The 22224-nt window shown below is 37.7% G+C and overlaps 1 protein-coding gene across 1 annotated transcript in view; it reads left to right on the forward strand.

The window, feature by feature from the left end:
• TRHDE (thyrotropin releasing hormone degrading enzyme) overlaps positions 1-22224 on the forward strand; it is a 201484-nt gene that overhangs the window by 119769 nt on the left and 59491 nt on the right. Inside the window, exons 7-9 of the mRNA XM_040062731.1 lie at positions 2016-2081; positions 19446-19511; positions 21819-22006. Of these exons, the coding sequence (XP_039918665.1) occupies positions 2016-2081; positions 19446-19511; positions 21819-22006 (320 nt within the window). The remainder of the gene's footprint in view (positions 1-2015; positions 2082-19445; positions 19512-21818; positions 22007-22224) is intronic.

A 22224-nucleotide genomic window follows, 5' to 3' on the forward strand; every position in this document is an offset into this window, starting at 1 on the left:
CTGCCCAAGTTACTTACAGAATAAATAGGATTTATCTAGTTATGAGATTTTTTCCAATCTTCTGTTTATCTGCTTGAATAGATTTCTTAGCCATTTATCTGCTTAAATGTCTCTTAGAACTCTACTCTTTCTGTTTCTTTAGTAATATAAGGGCAATAATGTTTCCTGCCCTATGGTCTTGTCTGCTCAGGTAATAATCTGTTTTGAAAAACATTATTTCCTATTCTGCTATGTGTTCCAGACATGATTTTTCTTCCAGTAAGATAATATACCACCATAACAACATATCCTAGTGTTAATAATGCAAGCACCATGTTTTGGTTTATTCACTGTCAATTCCTAAAAGCAGCTCAATTACTCTGCAACCGATATACTTGTTGTTGCTGCCTATATGAAGGACCTGTGTTTTCTTACAACTTACTAATAATTTACAAATATTTTTGATTTATGTCATTATTTCAGGTGTTGTTAATTACAGATAATCCAATCAGTACATAAAAATAGTCACTGTATAAAAAAATCAGTGGAACATATGTAAAATGATCTAAAAATTGGACAGCAGTTAAATTTCCGAACTACCCTGAACTTTAATTTAGCAGGAAAAGACATAAAGTCTTGTTTTGAAAGCTGAAGCTTGATAAATTCAAGTGAAACCAGATACCTTCCAGTTAGTAAAAAGGTGTGTAGTTTCATTGTGAGAGTAAATATTAGTTGTGATACATTATATAGTACTCTGAAACATTATTCTGATCTTGAATTTTCTAAGATAGAAAGAGAAACCAAAGGGGTTTTTGCCTAAATTACTGTCTGATCTCTATTAAGCAGAATAAATGTTGTAATAGTCCTTTTGGCTTTAGAATCAGTAAATTTTTGAACCTATGTAATGTTGCTCTTTTTTTATTATTGTCTAATTGAGTGTTAACCTAATGCCTGGACCTTCATCTCTAGATGAGGTGGTTGAGTTCTAGCATCATGTTTTCTTAAAGCACAGTCTTTACAATCACAAGTGTCCTCTCTTGTATGGTGATCCAGTACTAAGTATAACATTTAAATATTTGGATTGGAAGACTGGTTGTCTTGAAATTATATTGTAAAGTGGATATTATAGCTAAATGGTCAGATCACTTACTTGTGCATTTACATCACTTGTGCAAAGGGAAAATACACAGCAATTGTGTTTTTGAGAGTGAGAACACACAAAAAGGATGCTTAAAAAGAGCTAGTTTTGCAAGTATCTGTGTGTTTCTTGCAGTAAGTACTGAGAATTATAATCACCTGTCTTTTAGAGCTCTATGCTTTGCCTGAAGGGGGAGAGGGCAAGGACTGGTATAAGTAGAGAAAGAGTGCTGTACAAGTATTTACCTCTTTGCAAGACAGCCTGGAAAATAACCTGACTATTATTAAGTCAAATATATATATATATATATGTATGTATGTATGTATGTATGTATGTATGTATGTATGTATGTATGTATGTATATCTCCACATCTTATAAAATTCTTAGGGAAATTAATCATTTTTAGTCACCAGATCTTGAAAGCTTTTATAAAGGGAAGTAGTATCACTGAATCCTGATGTACAATATTGTAATGGAGTTTAAAATATTTTGAATAAACACTGAGGTAGACTTGGCAATTGACACTATTTCTTTGCTCTCATTTAAAACTGGGCATTTCTGTTGAGTGCATAGAAGGGGTGGGGTCAGTCACCTGTGGAATTGACATATGCGTGCTGCAGCAGTGGGGAAAGTGTGTTGTTTGACCTGCACCTTATTCAATATATGGGGCAGGATATCAGCGATACCACTTTGCCTCCTCACTTTTCCTACCCGGCATTTGCATTATCTTCTCTCTCCCTCCCTCTCTGTTTTTTTGTTCTAGCACAAATAAAGATTGTATTAGCTGCAGGTTTTGGGAATGTTAGTGTTGGGTGGAAATGTCTGCTTCTGAGTGTTTTTATTGTGTTGTATCGGCATTCAAAACTGGTAACTTTGTTTCTCTATTATTTCCTTTAGGGTGCAGCTCTGATTCGAATGTTGGCTAACTTTATGGGTCACTCTGTGTTTCAAATGGGCTTACAAGTAAGTAAAGGCATTTCCATCTTTGTGTGGATGTGTATTTCTGGCAGTTTCTCTTGCTCTCTCTTTTTTCTTTTGAAGCTATATTTGCATCAATTTGTGGAAATGTTTCTTTTCTGGATTTAAAAGGACCATCTGAAGTACCACCATGTCCCTGAAGCTGAATTTGATTGAAGATGCAGTTTCACATATATTTCTTGGTATATGAAGTGATTGCACTTTAACAGGCATACAGTTTTGTGTAGAGTGCCACATAAAAGCCACTTTATCCATGTGACAACTATGTGAAGGACTAGCTGAGGATGTAGCTACTTCTCTTCACCTGGATTTGACTGCTGTTCTAACAAATAATAACAATATAAGTCAGCTGGAAAATAAGCAGGCCTAAAATGAGTAATGTTTTTCAGATAAATATTTTTGCCATCCCTTCCCCCGCAGCAAAATCCTTGAGCTTTATTTTTACCTTTAATAAGCATGGAGTGCTCTCTGCCTTAATGTTGTTTTGAAAACTCACTCTGTCTTTTAAAAGAAATTTAAAGAGGTAACATTTCTATACAAAGAGAAAGAAATTTTACATGCTGATTACTAAGGATGAATTCTTTTCAGCAATAATTCAGCACAAATTAGTGTTTTGTAAACTATTTAAAAACAAACAAGCCAAAGCATAAAAAACAGTACAATTCCCTCTATTCCATTGAAAACTGCTTGAGTAAATCATGTTACAGGCAGCTGTGATTGATGAATTATGTATGATGCAGCCTGCTACTTAGAAGTGTCCTTTAAAGTAAATTGATGTTCACCTGAAATACAATTATGCTAAGTTGGAAGGAGCAATCAATCTTATCTGTTCTTAGTAAGCTTTTCATTTTGAAATTTAAATAAACTATGTCTAGGATCAGGTCATTTTTTAACAGAATAATTCTACCTCTAACCAAAATAAATTGGAAGATAAAATATAAAACAAAAATTAAATTAATGCACTGGTCATGTCAGAGAGGTGTTTTCCACACACAAGAAACTTGCTGAGGAAATGCAGCTTTTTGGAGAGTTTACATTTCATTTAGGGTACCTTCATGAAACCCAGCTTGATCATTTGCTTAGTTGTAACACCAGATCAGATCAATTAGATAAATTTCTCATTCAGATGAGAACTCTTTAAATCAGAAGTTATCTTCCTAAACTCTTGTGTATGTCAAGGGTAAAACCATCATGTCATGTAAGACAGTAAGACTTCTGTCCTTAGTCCAGCAAATTCCATATTCCAGCCAGAAACTTTTGTCTGGACAGATCCATTCACAGAGGAATTTGGTAGCACTTTTTCCTAGTGGAGTATGTCACTTGGCGTTTTAGAAAGGAAAAGTTTTAGTGTGCACATCTTAAACCCTGTTTTTCTGTTTTCTTCTATGTTTGCCTGAGAAATGACAGCGTGCAAGTTGTCCTGAAATAGACTGAGGAAAAAGTTCAGATCAAAGAATAGCTATGCAGGGATTAATCATAATTACCATAAAGTTGTAATGAAGCTTTAGGTTTTTTTATTTGAATGGCTTCCTATTATTTCTGCTTTTCAGTGGTTTGGCTCTAAATAGAAAGCATTCTGTTTGCTAATGAGAGTCTATGAAAAATCTAACTGTGAAAGTCTGACTAGTGCAAGTCTTGGCATCAGTTCAGTAGGAAGATGATGATTTTAACTAAAACCAGTTTGAAATCCAGATAGAGATTTTCCGTGTGTATGTCTTCAAGCTGAACAAAATAAAACATAAAGTTCATAAAATTTTCATAAGCTACAAATTACACAGTTGGAAATATCTGTCAATCATTTAATTCTTTGTATTTTGCAAATCTAACAAAATACTGTTCCTGCACTGTACATTTGGGAGACTATAGCTTTGCTAATGATAAGGGAAACTGGAGGACTAATTTACCCTTTCTGTCATGCACTGCTTTAGGCATTTTAGCTCTTTGGCTTGGTACCAGCTTGGGTTTTTGAATTATGTTGCCTTGAATCCTGTTTTAACATGGAATTCTAATATTCATCTAAATGTCCTTTCTGCACAATAGCAAAATTGAATATTATTACTGTTTATAAATCTCTTCAAATGACTGATATTTTGAAAATGCACATTCCTCCTGTGTTATTCTAATGGCTTGCTGGGTAACTGAGCTCTAAAAGTCCTCCACAGGAGAATGCTGTGAGAAATGGTGGCAAAGGCTTTAGTAAAGTTTAGGTAGGCTAAATCCACAGCCTTTCATCCACAAAGTAGGTCTTGGAGGTCAGGTTGGTCAAACAGGACCTTTCTTACAGCATGCTGGCTGGGTCTGATGCCCTGGTTGTCTTGCATCTGCTGTGTGATGGCACTCAAGACAGCCTGCTCCGTGACCTTCCCTGGCACTGAGGTCAGGCTGACAGGCCTGTCATTCCCCGGATCATCCTTCCAGCCCTTCTTGTAGATGGGTGTCACATTGCTAACCTCTGGTTGTCTGGGACTTATCCAGTTAGCCAGGACTACTGGTAAATGATGGAAAGTGACTCAGTGACCAATGCCACCAGCTCCCTCAGTACTCTTGGATCCTGTCCCTTCTGATAGACTTCTGTGTATCTAAGTGGTGTAGAACACTGCTGACCATTTCCCTTCAGATATTTGGTGCTTCAGTTCTGCTCTCAGTCTCTTTCATCCAAATCAGGGGACTGGTTACCCAAAGAACAATTCGTCTTACTATGAAAGACTGAAACTAAGAAGGCATTAAGTGCCTCAGCCTTTTCCTCATTCTTTGTCACCATGTTATCCCCCATATTCAGCAAAGGACGGAGATTCTCAGCCCTCCTTCTGTTGCTAATATATTTATAGAAATGTTTTTATTGTACTTTACAGCAGTGTCTAGATAAAATTCTGCTTTGGCTCTTCAAGTTTTCTGCCCGCATAACCTTGCAATGCCCTTGTAGTCCTGAGTTGCTTTCCCCTTCTTCCAAAGCTCATAAACTTGTTTTAGTTATCTGAGCTCCAGACAAAGCTCTGTGCAGCTATGTCCTTAAGTATTTAACAAATGATGAAAAAGAGTAATTCTGAAGTCTTATTAAAGTAGCATAAATCAAAATGAGTAGTTCTTTATTTGTGTTTGCGTTGTTTGTGGTTTCATCAAAATCAAGGCATGATTCATCATCTTAGTAAGACCTAAAGAATTAGAGCTTTTATATAGGAGAAACTACAACAGATGAGGTAACCTTTGGGTTAAGGAGAGGGAAAAACAGGGTTTAGAGCAAGAAGCAAATAGGATTGCTATCTTTTTTGTTAATTGCCTGTTTTTTCATACTTGGCATGTGGACTTTTTGAAGAGCAGGTTGAGAGAGCTTGGGAGTGAAAAATACCTTTTTTGTCAAAAACCCAATTGTATTAAAAAGAAGAGAAAAGGTGATGGAGGAGAATGAGGCTCTTTGGTGGATATTCTTTACCAATAAACATGATCTGAAGGAAATGTACAACTGTGCATGTGATCTGTAACTGTACAGCAAACTGTTCTGTTAACGAGTCTTCAAGGAAGTAAAATGCTGGTAGAAATGCTCGTTTTTACAGTGTAGATGTCTTTGTAGAGATTCATATCTGTCAAGAATAACTGGCCTGTTCCTATGACAGTAAATATACTTGAAAGGCCATTTGATTATAGTGTGGCAGTTCCACAATAAAGTTGCATCCAAGAGACTAGTGAAGGTATGATTTTTGAAAAGCCCTTCAAAGATATGATGTCTTGAATCATAAGTCATTTCAAACAGGAGATTTAGTTACAGACAGAACATTCTCACTGTAGCATTCCATAGACAAAAGCAAAAGAGAACAGAATTATGTTGGCTGTAATGAATAATTGAATAATGACAGTAGTAGCCACAGCTGGTAACACTCACATAGGAGAAAGTTACAGCTATTATTTTTGTAGAAAATGTCTAATAAATCCTTCCTCTTCACAGTAGGTGATTTCTATATTTTTAAAAGTTCTGGCATCTTTCATGATGTGCAGTTTCTTACACACCAGGAAAATTCAAGAAGCGCACATCACTGAATGCCAGTACTCTTCTTACTGGTGTTGCTCTTTGGCCCAAAAGCTATTAATCAGGTAAGAAGGTGGTGAGGTTATGAAGAGGCTTGGTCAGCACCACTTGCTCTGATTATGTTTCTGAACTGCATAGATTGATAGAGGTAGAAGGCATAAGTTGGCCTTATAATTCAGTCATCACTTAGGGTGATAATGTGCAATATGATACTAGGTCCATGTGAGAGTTTCTTCAGTAGGCTGTTGTTTCAACTCTGTGCTTGAAATGGACAGTTTCTTACATGTCTGGTGTCACTGGATTGCATTTTTTGTGAAGATTTTACTGCTTTATGACAATGCATCTCTTCAAGTAATCAGTGCTTGGTGTCTATTTTTTTCAAATTAAATAGACAGAGAAGTACCACTGGTTTGAATGTCTGGTAGATGTGTTTAAAAAGGCACCTCAGTGCTATAATGAGATATTTCTGCCCTGGTTTATTTAAGTTTTCGTATATTTGATTTGATTATTTTGGAGTCTCATCTCTATTACTGTACATTTGTCAACACTGCATTTCATTTGCTGTGTGACAGCTCATTGATCACAGAGATCTGTATCCTTTTGAACTTCGCTTTCTGCTATGTGTGTGTTCATCACTCACTCTGATTTAGTGCTTCATCAGCAGTTTGAATTAGTTACCGTAGGAATCTCTGCTTCTGTGATAAATTAACTACCTTTTAGGCTTCACACTGTACATTTGGAAGAATTTTCACACAGTGCTCTGAATATATGCTGTCTCCTTTGGTGCTGTAGAGTGGCCGTTGTATTGAAACAAGTTAGTCAGCCTTTCACAGGGGCTGTCAGGGGAAGTGTGGTGTTCAGGCTATTAAATACACCAAGGTCCAGATTTCAGTCACTTCCTAATATCATACTACTGGCTATTTAAACTTCCTTTGATCTGCACTGCTTTTTTCTGCTTTTAAGACACCTTCAATGTGCATGAAAGAGTAATTAATGAAATATTTTAATCTATTTCCATGGTATTATATTATGATCTATCTTTCTGCATAGTGTATTAAACAGTGTACCCATTTAATACCTATTTATTGTAGCTTTATTACCAATTCATAACGGTTGTTTGCAATCTTTAATGAGACATCGTTAGAGACTTCCAGAGTTTTCTGTAAAAACATAAAAAATCTGCAAAGACAAACAAAAAAAATCAGGCATCTCAGGATCAAGGTCAGTGAAGCAGTGAAATGCGATGCTGCCTTCAGATCAACAATGCTCATGGAACTACCTGGAGTCCTCCTTTGTTCAGTCAAAGGGTGTAACTTTTGCCACCCAGGAGGAGCATCTTTACAGCTAGAGTACCTCTGCTGTTGCAGCTGGTGCATGTACTAGATATTGAGTAAAGTACTTTTCAACTGATCCTGCATCCACATCCTCTGTTTTAGAAAAGCAGAGTGTATGACCTTCAGGAACATCAGAGTATCACCATGGATGTTCTAACAATTAACTGTCTTGAGTTAGTTGCTACCAATCCCTTTATCTGAGAATGGTCAACTGAAGAACTTGAGCATGTTAAAGGGAAGACTTCAGAAATCATAGGAAATCTCATAGGAGCTGACATCATGATGTTCCACACTGCATATCATACAAGATTGTTAGCATCTTTCATGTTTTTTGCCGCCTCAGCATTTCTTTTGCTTCTAATTTACATCACTCTGGATTTTAGCTTACATTTGTTAAAGGAATTCAGCATTACATACTGAATTCCTGTAGCTTTTTCCACCTTAACTTACACAGGTCAATAAAAGACAGTAGGTCAGTTTCTTGCATAAGAACCTTGTAGAAGTTGACATGTCACAATATTTTTTTCCTTTGAAAGTGTTAAAGATGTATAGCATAGTAAGGGCCAGACTTGGGTATCACTCCAAAAATGGAAAATCTTTCTCTAACTCCGAGAATATTTGAGTATACTGTGTATAGTAAAAGACTAAGGCTTAAAGGAAAATTGTGTTTGAAGTTGCATAATTTAAATGTAAAGTTTTTGAGAAATGCTAAAATTAATTTTAGGGTTTTTCCCCCCCCCCCGTATGTGTACCTTTATCAGGTTTATTATGCAAGTACCCAGTGTTTTCTACATAGGACAATGTCTGATTCTATTCACAAGGTGGACCGTGCTAACTGAATTGTCCTTCTGTTCAATAGTTTCATATACTTTTAATTTGCTATGTAGCCCAGTTCCTAACTGCTACATTCCATTTTCTTAAACATCATCCAGTGTGGTATTAGAGTGCATCACCAACAGTTAATGCAGAGGACATAAAACCTCATAGGGAAGAAAGACATGGTTCTAGGGTGGTGATCTAGGCACAGGGAAATTGAAGTTAAAATTTACATAGTTGTGAAGTATGCAAAACTCCCATGTGACTTAGCACTTAGGGATCAGAAGAATTTATGTATTCAAAGCACAGCTTCCACTGGCATCATTGTCAACTCTGTGGGTGCAGTTCAGCCTGTGAAGACACCAAGGTGGGCCTCGAGAAAATTCAACTAATATTTCTTTAAAGAAATTAATGAGAGTGGAGTGCCTGTACATCTGAGGGGAAATTGGACCAGTGTGAATGAAATGAAAAAGAGCCATGAAATTTTGATATCTATTTTGAAACCCAAGAAGATACTCTGTTAAAATATTTAGCATTATAAACCACTTCAGATATTCAGAACAGACGTCACATCAGGTTCAGTTACAGAGTTCGGCTCTGCTACGAATGAGACCATTGTGCTATCCTGGTGTGCAACAAGCTGATCCATAGACAGTGTGAGGGTATTTGGTTTATCTACAGTTTAACTATTACCCTTTTGAAAGCCAAACATCAGCAGGGCTGAACATAATGCTCCCACAATTTTATCAGCCACATATCATGTGTTCTGGTGGTTTTTGCCCCCATATAACATTGGTACTCTGCAAAGGGTGCTTTTTCCTGAAATGTTGCATTAGCAGAGTATTCCTGTTTGGTAATTTTAACTCCTTTCCATTCCTTCTGCTCTGCTTTGTGTTCCTGGAGGATTTGGACCCGTTTTCTTCCCCAGCTGTTGGGAGTTGCTTGGAGAAGGGAGGTACGGGCTCTTTGCTTTCTGCTTCAGGGCCTGAGTCTCTCTCTGAGCTTAAGTAGCTGTGAGCTGTTAGTGCAGGGAGAGAGGGTCTCTATAGCTGCTGGGTTATCTAAAAGTGATCAGTGCTAGGAAAAAGCATTTTCCTGAAACAAGATCGCTTTCCTTTTGACCTTTGGAGCTGTGCTTCAGTGCATGGGGACAGGAGAGGAAAGGACACACTAATAAAAAAAGGTAAAATGTGATATTTTTCAGTACATTCTGGTGTTGTCTGCAATTTTGGAGAAGAATTCAATCTAAGATGGACTCTTTGAAGATAGGATTTCAGTTTAACCAGTTATACTTTGTCCACATTGGAGGTCGCAGCAAGAAAACATAAAATGTGGCAAAGGTAGGTGCTACTGAACCTCAATAGCCAGCTGTGTCTCCAATGCCTGCGTTCACAGCAACGTTATGGATGGTAGTGCCTTCATTGGGAGGAAGTTGTGGTGTTCTTCAGCTAGGATAAAATGTTACTTTGCTCTACTGCTAAAGCTTTTTTCAAAAAGAAAAGCAATTAGTATACACACTGTGTATAAACACAGTTTGTTTTCTTGGAACAGCATTGCCCTTTATGGCAATGTTAGAGTCAGTCATTTACAGATACTGCATGGCTATTCACTTGGTGTGCCTTCAGTGAGCTTCTTTTTGTTGCATATGAAATTCAGTTATGACTGTTTTCTCCTTCACTTTTATTATAGGAATTATTAAGAGGAAGAGTGATTGGTATGAATTCCCAGATAATGTCAGCAGGCTCAGCAGCTATTTACAAGAATGTTTTCTTTTGGAATAGAATTACAGTGTTTTCCTGATAGCACCTCAGTGCCAACCTTACCTCTGTTGCTACAAGGCAGCTCAGTGGATTTTACAGGGCACTGGAAATGAAACATTTTGTGTGTGATTTTGCTGCACTTACGCAATTTTCATTAGCTCTTTAGAAGTCAGTGGGGATTTTTTCAGAGCAAATACTGCAGGACTGAACTCCTAGTTAACACGTTATATATATTGAAAATCAATCAATCAATCAATCTACTTCAGTCTAGTGGAGGACATTCAGGAAAAAAATATCCTGAATCCATGCTGGACAAAACATGTTTTTGTGAAAACTTTCTCTTTTTCTATCTCTTTCTTCTCTTCTTCCTCCCTTTTTTCTCTTCCCCTACTTCTTCCTTCCTGTTTCCCTACATGCATTTAAAGCTAAGCTACTGTAGCTAGGTTGACTCACTGGATGTAAGAGCTAATGATTTTTAAGGTGTCTTCACTTCTCAAAGTGAAAAAAAAAAAAAAAGGTGCTGCTCTAGGGACTGAATTGTATGAAGGTGTTCTGCGCAATGAGAAACATTTGCCCGTTGATACAAACAACAACTTACAAGTCAGAGCTTTACTGTTGCTGCTTCTCTATCTGTTTTTCACTGTTACTGTACAAGTGTTGCAAGTCCTTATGATCTAGACACAGTGACATGCTGTCCTGGTTTAGGGACAAATTTGGGAGAAAACTCCTGAATAGGATCCCTCTGGGAAGCAAACCCAAGTGGCCCCTCCCTCCAACCGGTCCAGTAAAAAAAAACTTCTTTGGAGAAAAGTGGAAAAAACTATTTTACTTAACAAACAAAGTGCATACAAGTATAAAGAATGAATAATATGAAACAATAAAACCTCTCGTTCTGAAGTGAGATGGCAAATTGAGAAAGTCCTTGCCGTGGGTGTAGCTCGTCTCTCTCTCAGTCTCTCCTCAGTCCCAGTCCCTCCGGCGCTGCTGGAAAATGCCGAGGTCCAGGCCCCAGTGGGTCACAGGTGCAGCCCCCAGTGCTCCCCTCGGTTTTTTCAGTCCAGAGCAGGTTTAAACAGTCCCAAGAAAAAGGAAGAAAAACAGTCCAGGGAACTTCTCTACCCTAGCTAGCTGAAACTAACTGAAACCAAAAGAAATCTCTGTCCTGCAGTCTCTCCAAGCCTCCGCCGAACACCCGGCAAGAAGAATGTGGAGGAGTCAGGCAGTTTTCTCAAAACAAACTCCGCGCTTCTCCTTGCTCTTAGAACCAGTCTTAAAGGCACAGAACTCAATATACAGCACAAACAGAACAGACGATTGGGGATACAAGCATCATAAAGTTACCCTAGGACACATGCTTGCAGTAAGTTTTCTTGATTGGTTTGTGGACATCTTTTCATAATAGATAGCAATAGTTCCTTTCCAAGTCTGGTGTTTATATAGAGAAAATTATTACATGTACAAATTCAGTAAAATATATGCAGTTCAATTTCAGAGAGTGCTTTATTTCTGTAGGATCTGTTCTTAGCTCAGTAGTTTAGCACCACTACCAAATAATACATCATATACATTTTTCTTTAAAGCCAAGCTTTATATGCTAGCAGGTTTCTCACTGGACAGCAGATACCATCAGACTCTGCCATGCACTAACTTTGCAATCCTTCCAACTGTTCCCTTTAGACTTAGCTTGCAAACTGCTTTGCCTCTGCACTGCAACTGCTGCTGCTGTGTTTCAAAATGGAACCTCCCTCTTCTTCATATGAATAACTAAAAGGTGAAGTTGAATTTTACAAGGGAAATAAACTGCTCAATTTAATATTTCTCATATATTAACAAGGATTCTCAGCAAAGCAAGATATTTTAAAGTAGCTGGAAATTTGCTTGAATACAGATTTTTATTTGGTTTTAGATGCCCCATTTACATTGGGTTCACAGAATTCCACTACAGAAGATTATTAATTGAAAAATTGAGTTCCTTACAGTCATTTGAAGTTTTTCTTCTTTTCTTGTGTTGGAATGAAAATGAAGGGCCATGTCGATTTTAATTGGCTTATTTCTAATTTACTTTACTGGTTTCTTGTCATCAAGCAGCTGGTAGAGTGAAGAAAGCAATCGCATTGACTTAATGATGGCTCTTGCCTGCTTTCTTTTACTGGTTTCTCCTGTATCTCAGCCTGCATATAACAGGGCACAAGTCCTGTCTGGATCCTCTAAATGAATGTTATACTTCTAATACCATGGATGAGATACTCTCGACATGGCACTAAGTTTTCTCCCACAAAATCAATGCTGGAACTCCCATTGGCCCATATAATGCCAGAAATGTCAGTTCTGCTGATCAGATTATTGTTAACATCAATGGAAGTATAATGAATTACAAAGGAAAAAGGACAAAGTAAAATGCTATAATTATGTGGCCCATTCAGCATCATTGGCTCCAGAGAAAATTAAGATTTATTTCCATGTGTGGTTCCAGTTTCACTCTTTCTGACTAGTAGTTATAGCTTGCTGTTTAGACGTAATGATTTAATTGCAGATATGACATGTTGACTGGATATTTTCCAGCTGCTGCTGGTTTATCAGCATTATATCACTGATGAAAAAAGTCTAAATGTACCTTTTGGAAATTGAAGGGTAGAATTTCAGCTGGTGTACAGTGATAGGATTCCACCAAGTTCCTTCCCTAGGATTTTATGTGTTGACTGAGATAGTAACCCCAAGAGAAGGCAAAATACAGCTGAAGTGAATTTTTGTGTGATGGCTTTGAAGTATGTTGCATGCCTTTCAGGCTCTTTTAAATTCTTTTTACTAATTGTGAGTTTGAACTAGAAGTTAGCTAAGAAGCTCCTGATAGTAGACATTTTAAATGGGGTTGCACAAAAGTTCATTCAAAGCAGCAGAAGATAATTATAATTGGATTAGTTAAACCTCATGGTAGCCCCATGTGGACAGTTTAGAAACTGGAGTTAAATGTTATTTCCCTTTCTTTGATTTGTGATAGTGTTTTTATTATTATTTGAAGTTTCTGAGTTTAGTCTACTTCTGTTCAGTGTTCGTATGTAATTTCTAATGAAGGTAAACTCATTCACTGAAAAATTAGCTTATTGATGAGAAATGACACTACCAACTGTTACTTAAACATTTGAAAAGAACACTTGAGCATCACTTTTAGAGAAATACACTTCAAAATAAAATGTTTGTTCTACTTAAATGTGATGCACTTTCTCATAGCTATAGTCTGAAATCACCACTGTCTATCTTTCTGTCCAGTCTCTTTCATAATACTTGGCACATACTTGGACAGAACACTGGCTTAGGAAACCACTGTTCTGTTTTCCTCAATGCTGTCTCCGGCTGCTTTTTCCCCTCCATTCATGGCCATCCAACACCACTGCATTTATACCAGAGGAAGAGTTTGGAGTCCTCCTTGGTAAAATTGATCAAGGAAGGAAGTGTGTCCTTAGTGGGGAATGTTAGATTCACTCTTACACAGGCCATTTCAGAGGTCTAGTCTGCAAAGTAGCATCACAAACAGAGGGATGGGTCCAGGGAACAGCAAAGGTTATGGGACATGCTTAGTCCAGCTGTACCACCAAAGGATCATCAAACTGTAGCTCAAGGCAGGTACAGGAATGCATTTGATGCTGTGACTGTAACAGATGTGATAATTTTAATACTGAGTAAGGACTATCTACATAGTCAGGCCTGCTGTCTGCAGACATTACCTTATATTCCTTATGTGCTTGCTATTTCAGTATAATTTTGATGCTGGCTTTTTGTTATTGTAAGTTGAAATGCTTTTTTAGTTAGTTAAATTCTTGACTTTTGAGCAACTTTATTTTTTGTAGGAAGAACACATTTTAATGCAGTAATCTGCATTAAAAGTAGTATAGAAAGAAAATCAACATTTTTGATCCTCTGGTAGAAGGTGATGAAAATGTATTCTATGACTTTAGTGTATTCTGTATGTTGGCAGTTTCTTACTAGACTGCCTGAAAGCAATTTTGGGCACTTCTAGTAAAACAATGTAGAAAGTGATGCACTTATTTGGCTTATTTGTCCAGGAAAAACTTGTTTCCATATTTTTTTCTTAGGTGGCATTGCAGTAGTGCTTTGACAGCTGGTCTGATAATACCTGTTCTTTCAGTTTGGAGGTAGCTCTGCAGCTGGACTTACTGGTACAAATTATTTCTTGACACAAATGGAGTTAACCCCCAACTAATTTGCCTTACACAGTGTTGATCACGACCAGTGATCAAGGTGACCAAGGTGAATTTACCTACTCCTTACTTTGTTGCTTGTCTGACTGCCCAGACAGAAGTGTGGTCACTTCTCTTCCCTACAGCTGTTTCTTCAGGATTAGTCTGTTGTACAGCTGAAAATCTAGTTGGCTATTTTACCTTTTCTGTTCAGTAGTCTTCCTCTCTTACGGGAATCTTCAGTTTTGTAGCTTGCTGGTGGTGGTCCTTTACTACTGGTTCTCGCTCCCTTGTGTTTGTCTCTCACCTTTCCACTACCCTCTGACCCTTGCCCAAGCTTTATTATTTGAATGTTAGACATTGTTAAGATAATATGTGATAGCAGATTTGATGTTAGCAGTGTGAAGCAAGGGAGGAAAAAGGGACATGTCATAGTCAGAGAGTCAGCATCTGTCAGATGGTGTCTGGTGGCTTAAGATTAAGTATATAAATTTCTAGGAACACAAACACACTGGATTTGTTACCTGGAGCCTTAGAGCATGATTTCTACCTGAACTAAATGTTTTTATTTGTAGCGTTAAATCTTTGGTGATATACAGCAGTCATGTATAAAACCGTTGAACAAGAACATATTGTAGGCCAAAGGGAGGAGGATGTGCACTGAGGAGCAGAAATGAAATACAAAAAAGGGAGGTAGAGGCAAGTCTGCTTTTTCTGAGCCTTGAAAAAGGAGAAACATAGCCACAAGAACTGGAGATGAAAATAGTTGGCTGCTTTTTCCTCCCTCATATACTGGAATTTTCCAGTTATCTTTAGGAGAAAAATGAAGTTATTCAATATCAATCTGTTTCAGATCTCAGCACCACCCATGTAAGTCTGGAGCTGTTCATTCAGCTGAGCAGTTAACTTCATACAGATTAACTGAGGAAGGAGTTTAGTCCTAGATTTGATATTTCGGTTTCTGTTTATAGATGTAAAATCTCCCCTGAAAGTAAGGCACATGTTTGGAGACTTACTCCTCCTTTATACTTGCTTAACCTTTTGGTATTTTTCAGTCACTACTTTTGTTATTTGTGAGCATTATCATGTTTCGATAGTGGGGTAGTTAATTTATTTTGAAATCATCAGGCTTAGTTACTAGGTAATATTGCAAGGTAATGAAAGACTTTTCTCTTTTAAATAATCTCCTTTTCTTAAAAAAATCCAATACAATAAAAGGTCTGAAAGCTTAATCAATACAGCATTACTAAAACCATCTTTCAAAATCTTTTAGCATTTTTCACTGTTCCTACTGCTGTTCAAGCTATCTGCTCCAGTTTTAAAGAAATAATTTCAAAAGCATTGAACCTTTTAATTCTTTTTTTAGAGGGGATTAAGATTACTGTTTGATAATACATTATATTGTAGTCGAAATCCATTGGGATTTTTGGAAGGGTGTTACGTTTTGGTTGTGCAGTAAGTGGACTTTGTTTTTATTGTATCACAGAGTCAGGATATTTATTTGTTTGTTTATTTATTTAATGTTTAGACTTTCATGTTAGAAAACTGCATTGTCTGATTAATTTTTTTTTTATTGATAGAAGTGAATGGATCACATTCCATTATTCTTTTTGGCAAAGAGTGCCTTCATGTTTTAATGTGAAAATACTAGGAATGGTATTACAAGAGGATGTGTGCTGAAAATGTAAACCCAAATGATACCTTTTGGGTGTGTGTTTTTGATTAATTTTCATGTTGAGTGACAGTGCCCTAGGGTTTGCAAACTCTTCCGACTTTCTCCATAACAGTGAAAAACTTCAGAAGCAGCATTACAGTGAAGGAGATTGGAAGCGTTGTAGAAGGGCACTCTTGAGTCCTGAGTTGTTAAAGAGATTTGCATGCCATCTTTTGTGCTCACATACACAGTAGGGCTATAGCTGACAGGAAGGTGGCTAATGCATATCTTCATGCTCCAGCATACTCCAGTCGACGGAACAGCTTTTGTCTGTGATAGACTTGCAAGTTTATGATGGGAAGCAGCCTTGCAGCCAGATGGTTTTGGGCATATGTGTTTACGAATAAGTGGCTTTAAGTCACTTTGCCTCCTTTGGAGCTGTGCTGAGCACAGCTTAGATTCAGACAGCTGTGTTTTCAGTGTCACGCTCCTTTCCTGTTCTGTGGCTTGCATCTCTGTTTTGTTTGCTTCGGTTTTTCTGCTGATTGTACAGGCAAAGGGCGGCTAATACTCCTGCCCTGGAGAATTACAGTGAATGAGAGCATGTATTCTGCCCCCCTGCAAGCTGGTAAGACATATATGAGTCCCCAGGAGGAAAAATGGATTATATGCCTGCTTGTTCCATCCTTAGAATAGACAAGCAGGAATATATATACGTATAGATCTTTGGCTCCTATTATACTACTTCCTGTTGTGCATTTCATGCTGATATGTCTTTTCCTTTTTAAGCTGAATGCTTGTCAATGGGAGAGGAAGTGAGGCTCATCGTCTGGTAATGAAAGTTCAGGCAGGGTCAGAAACTATCTAAACTACCTTTGGAGTCAGCAGCTGGGGTGGCAGTGTAACTTTGCAGCAGAGCTGGGGGTGGTTTGGTCCAGCAGAGTTCTCAGTATAAAGCCAGTATAAGCCCTGGGGCAGATAATCATTCCAAAAAGATCTGTGTGAACATGAGAGGCTTGGGGAGAGTGAAGTGGGGAACAGTAATGCACTGTGTATTCTAATGCCAGAAGTAGGAAGCAACAGATGAAACCAGCGGACAGGCAGGCATTTGGAACAGGTATCACACAACAGATCACTGAAGTGGGAAATGCTTTTTCATGAGGTGTTGCAAATGCTGATTTGTTCAGAAAACAACCAGCCAAATTCACAGAAGATAACTATTAAATGCAAGGATACTAATCTGCTTAGGATTTCTTGAGCCTTGAAGAAGAGCAGTTGCGGGAGGTACCACTGTATGCTTTTCTAGTTTTATACTACTCCAGGTGTCTGCTACTGGTTATTGTTGGAAACAGTACATGAGGATAGGAATAAGAGGATATTCGATGAGACCTGGTTCAGAAGCCTTTTGCTCTTGTGGCTCTGGAAAGCCCATCAGATTTGAGATTGCAGCTACTGAAAGCCTATGTTGATGCACGGTATCACTTGGGACTGCTTTTGGGGCATGTGTTTGATAGCATTCCTAGTTTTATGCTGTGTTTATGCTCTTGATGCACCTTTCATGAAATAATGACAAAATTGGTGATTAGGTTATATGGTACAAGGATCCTACCAAGACATTGTGTTTCTTATTGTATATTCTTATTTCATGGTAAGGGTTAGGATTCCTGTTGTTTTTCATTGTGAAATAATCATGTTAGATTGGAGAATAATAAATTTTTAACTGAGTGACAAGCCACATTTAAACCTCCCAATTTATGTATTGGGAAGAAAAAAACCCAAACAAAACCAAATCCAAAAAAAAAAGGGCAGAAGCATTTAATCTCTTGGCAGTCTTTCTGAACACAAAATATAAAAGCCAAATACAATGTCTGGTGGTAGACTTGTAAACAGGATTATTGCCTGGGTGTAGTCCTCAAGTGTTCCACCCATTTTATTTTGCTCTGTAATGATTCTAAAAGCATCTCTCAGAAGGACCAATATATGCAGCATTTTCTAGTACTGCTTAAAATGTGGATCATGTATCTGTTGATATTTATTTACCTTGTCCCACTTTTGTTTATTCCTATTTTAGCTTTCTAATTTGCATTTCAGCTTCTTTAGCTTTGGAAGCTATTGAATGTTTCACTGTGCCTTAAATGATTCTGTATTTTTAGACAAAATGGAAGCACAGTGTGCTATAGGGGCAGCCTATGTAATGTCTTTTTTCTGAGTTGGACTTATGACATTGTTAAGACTCAGCATGGCATTTACAGAGTCAGTGTTCTCATTTAGCCTTCCTAGTCTGTGATTAAATGGGAGTTGTTGCTTGTTTTACTATGAGTTGGCTGACAAAAGCTAAATCTGTCACAGGTGCTACAATTTGTGTATCAGAAAATTTGCTTTCCAAATACTAATTATTCCCAAAGTATCTTACTTCACACAAAGCACAGATAACACAGTCAGCAAATTTGTCCCAGTTTTATTATTGTGCAGTAAATTAGGGTTTGTCTTTTACCATTGTGTAAAGTGAAGATGGTAGAAATTCAATTGTAGGAGAACCAGTTGATGTACAACCTCTGATCTGTTTTTTTCACTTAATTCTCCCAATCAAATGCTTGAAATGTATGTTATTCAAATAATCACTGCTGAATTACACTTCTGTAACTGAATGAGCTGTTGTCAAGGGACATGTGATGGTGGGAAACAACAGTGTTGTCTCTCCAGAAGTAAATTTAAAAAGGAAGTATTTTGTGCATGAAAGACCTAGACTCAATGATAATATGCCTAAACTATTAATTTGGGAAGTTATTTTAATATGACGGAAGGTTATTGGGAATTGTCTTTCTGGTTGTTATGGAAGAAGAATGGACTTTCAGTTACTGATACTATGGCAGAATAGGTGAAAGCATTCAGTTTATAACCTCCTCAGACTGAGTCACAGGTGGCATGAAAATACACTAGTAGGTCCCTGTGCGCAAGCACGGGTTTGGATTCCTGTTGCATGTCCTCCACTGCTCCCTGTTGTGGAGGGCCTTTGTGATAACCCTAGTTGCCAGGATGATGTATTTTTGACACTGAAGGGCCAGGATCTCCCTAGATAAGAGTTTGGAGTTCAGATGGACTATGGCTCAGTTAAATCTTCTGTAGTGAATCCAGCTGTCATCTGAGTGAACAAATTTTTGACCCTAGACAAAGCAGAATGACCTGCTAAAATAGCAACTGGAGCTGTGTTTCAGCAGCTTCTCCTTTCATTGCCAAGAATTACCGAGGAACCTTTCCCAAGATTAGATGTGTATTCTAAATATATATATATATTAAAGATATTTAGCTTATAGAATGACTTTCACTGAAAAGGAAGAGTACTGAATGCTGTAAATGAAAATTTTAGCAACATTTATTTCATTGCAAAGTAGCTTAAGAAACTGTTTATTTATTCCCTTAGGATGAACATATTGTATATTTCCAGATTTCTAACAAATGCAAACATTGATGTGATTTAACTCCTAACAGTAGTGATGCACAGCTCTAGTTGTTTGGCTTGTGGATTGTAATACTGATATTTATTTTTATTTTTATTTTATTTCTCTAGGACTACTTAACTATTCACAAGTATGGCAATGCGGCCAGAAATGATCTCTGGAACACACTGTCAAAGGTAAAATGCTTTAATCTATTGCACTGAGGGAAAAACAGAAATTTGTGATGGTGTTTTTCTTGGTGAGATCAGTAGTAAATGGTACATATTGAGATCTTCAAACCACAGAGCAAATATAAAAACTGATGCAAAGAAATTTCATTTGAGTTAACCTAGTGGCAATATTAAAAATATGAATTCTGCAGCATTTCTGTTCTTTGCTATGTTAAAATATATTTCCCTGCATGTGCTATGTCACTGATGTGCAGTGAAAGACTTAATAGAATCTGTCACTGACTTCAGTGGCAGTACACTGAGTCCCATAAGCTGGGACTTAAGTGCCAAGCTTTGGCATTTCCATCACATATGTTTGTGATTTTGTATGGAATTAAGATTTTTGTGAAGGACGAAAGTATTGAAGCTTCGAGGTATGGTGTAAGCAGAGAACTATTTTCTGTAACATTTGGCATGCTGTGGAGACCTATATTACTATATCCAGGCTTGGCTTGAGTTCTAGAGCCTGTTCAAGGGCTCCACATTGGCTATAACTTTTGTAAGATGAGCGAAGCATGCCTGAATTTCTCCCCTGTGGGACTAGTCTGAGCTAGTCTGAGTCTTCCCCAGAAATAAAGACTGAGTGGAGGGCAATGTGGAGAACAGTCAGAGAGTTTTGGCACAAGTACCAGTTCAAGCCATATAGGACATGACAATCTAGTTGTAACTATTCACACCAAAGCTAGGGTTCTGCTGGAGGTCGAGACATCTAGACAAGCAGGTATAAACTAGGTGTCCAAAATCTTGTTGTTCTCACTGAGTCTTCAGTTGCCGATTCACAGACGTCTAACAGCTGAGAAGCACGAGAAGCACATCTGGACTAGATGACTGGAGTCCCAGAAATCTAGTCCATATAGTCAGCAGAGCACAGAGGGTAATTCAGTTGGCTAGCCACTACATGATTGTTTTGTAGTAAGCCCGAACCACTGACTGTTGACTGGAGACTTGAGACAGTTGTTCAAATATAGGCAACTAGTGTCAGATTAGGTGCAGTAGGATGCTTAAGGCATCAGGTGTGTCTAACCAATTTAGCATAAGATATATGGGGAAATCTCTGCTATTCTGGAGTGGCAGGCAAAGGTCAAATGACATTAAGTCACCTACATGTTGGCAACTGAACCAAGTCCTATGTCTGTACTGACTGCTAACGAGAGTTGGACAAGTAACATACAGTCAGGCTTTTAAATCTATGTCTTAATCTGTAGCTGAATGTCACTGCAGGAAACTTTCTTGCCTTCCTTTGTTAAAGCCTCTGGGACAGTTCTGGGCAACAGGAGGTCGGATGAATGAATCTTGTTTTGAAAGACCAGCAGAATCCACAGCTTCAGTAGAAAAAAAATGAGACTGTATTCTGGTCCATAACCGCTATAGCTATATAATATGCTCATATCTACTGTTGCAGCTAATAATTCTGTTTGTATCAGTTGTAAATGCATTTGCTACCAGCCCCTTTGTTCCTAATGCAGTGCAATTGCAGCTTCAGTTCTGAAGACATCTTCTGCTTGTATTCATCAGAGGTTGCTCAGTCTGTGATCTTGGACTGTTTGACAGCTAGGAGCATGTCCGTCGCTGAAGAACAAATGATGTCTCCTTCTCCTCATATGCAGTCTCATCTCCCATGATGTTATAGTATCTCTTTGTGTTTCAGATGAAAATCCACTTGTAAAACAGCATTTTTATTGACATATGGAGTCAAATATGAACACATTAATCCTCCATGTGTTTTGACAAGTGCAGTTTATGAAGCAGCAGGGGATATCTTGGTATACATAGCCTCACTTCGGACATAAGGGACAGTATTTTCAAATAACTAGTCATTTTGATTTTCAGAACAGAGAAGCTCTGTATTTTTAGAAATTAGGGCCCTTCAAGTATGTCTTACTGTAGGTGCCTAGATCATCTAACACTGTGTCTTTTTTAACCTTTAGCTGGTTAAGAATAGCTGCCCAGTATTTCTGTGGCTCGTTAAAATCCTGTAAAGCAGGTTATTTCTTCTGTTACAGCAGAAGTACATGAATGATGTGGATAACATGACTTTCTGACTGTTACTCTCCTATCTGGTAATATTACTCAACATTTATTTTTAAGATACACAGAGCCTTAAGTTCAGTTATGTGGTGTGTGTATATTTTGTGTGTGTGTGTGTGTGTATTGGCATACACTTGTGATGGTTATTTTACCCTCCAAAACCATGATCCCAGGGACAAAAAAAATGAAAAAAGTTTTACATGTTGACGCTGCTTCAGTGTATTGAAACTTCTCTTTTCTTTCAAGGCTTTAAAAAGGGTTGGAAAATCTGTGAATATCCAAGAAGTAATGGATCAGTGGACACTACAGATGGGTTATCCTGTTATCACTATCTTGGGAAATGAAACTACAGAGAACATTATAGTCATCTCCCAAGAGCGTTTTGTTTATGATAGTGATACTAAACCCAAGGATCCTGCCCGTGGAGACAACAGGTACTTCTATTTCTCAATTACTATCTTTCAAGATGCTGTAGTTGTTTAAGTAAGTACTTTCTGTGTGTATTTTTATGAAAATATCTTTTTTATAAATCTGAGCTTTGCTTGGGGTCATTAGCATGTGGTGTTGCTTTAATTTCAACTGTAGTAAAGTTAAGGCTAATTAAAAGAATAGGGGGAAAAATGCCCATTTGCATCCTGACAGTTCTCTGAGG

This window comes from Hirundo rustica, chromosome 4, assembly GCF_015227805.2.
Source record: "Hirundo rustica isolate bHirRus1 chromosome 4, bHirRus1.pri.v3, whole genome shotgun sequence".
In the NCBI taxonomy this organism is placed as follows: Eukaryota; Metazoa; Chordata; class Aves; order Passeriformes; family Hirundinidae; genus Hirundo; species Hirundo rustica.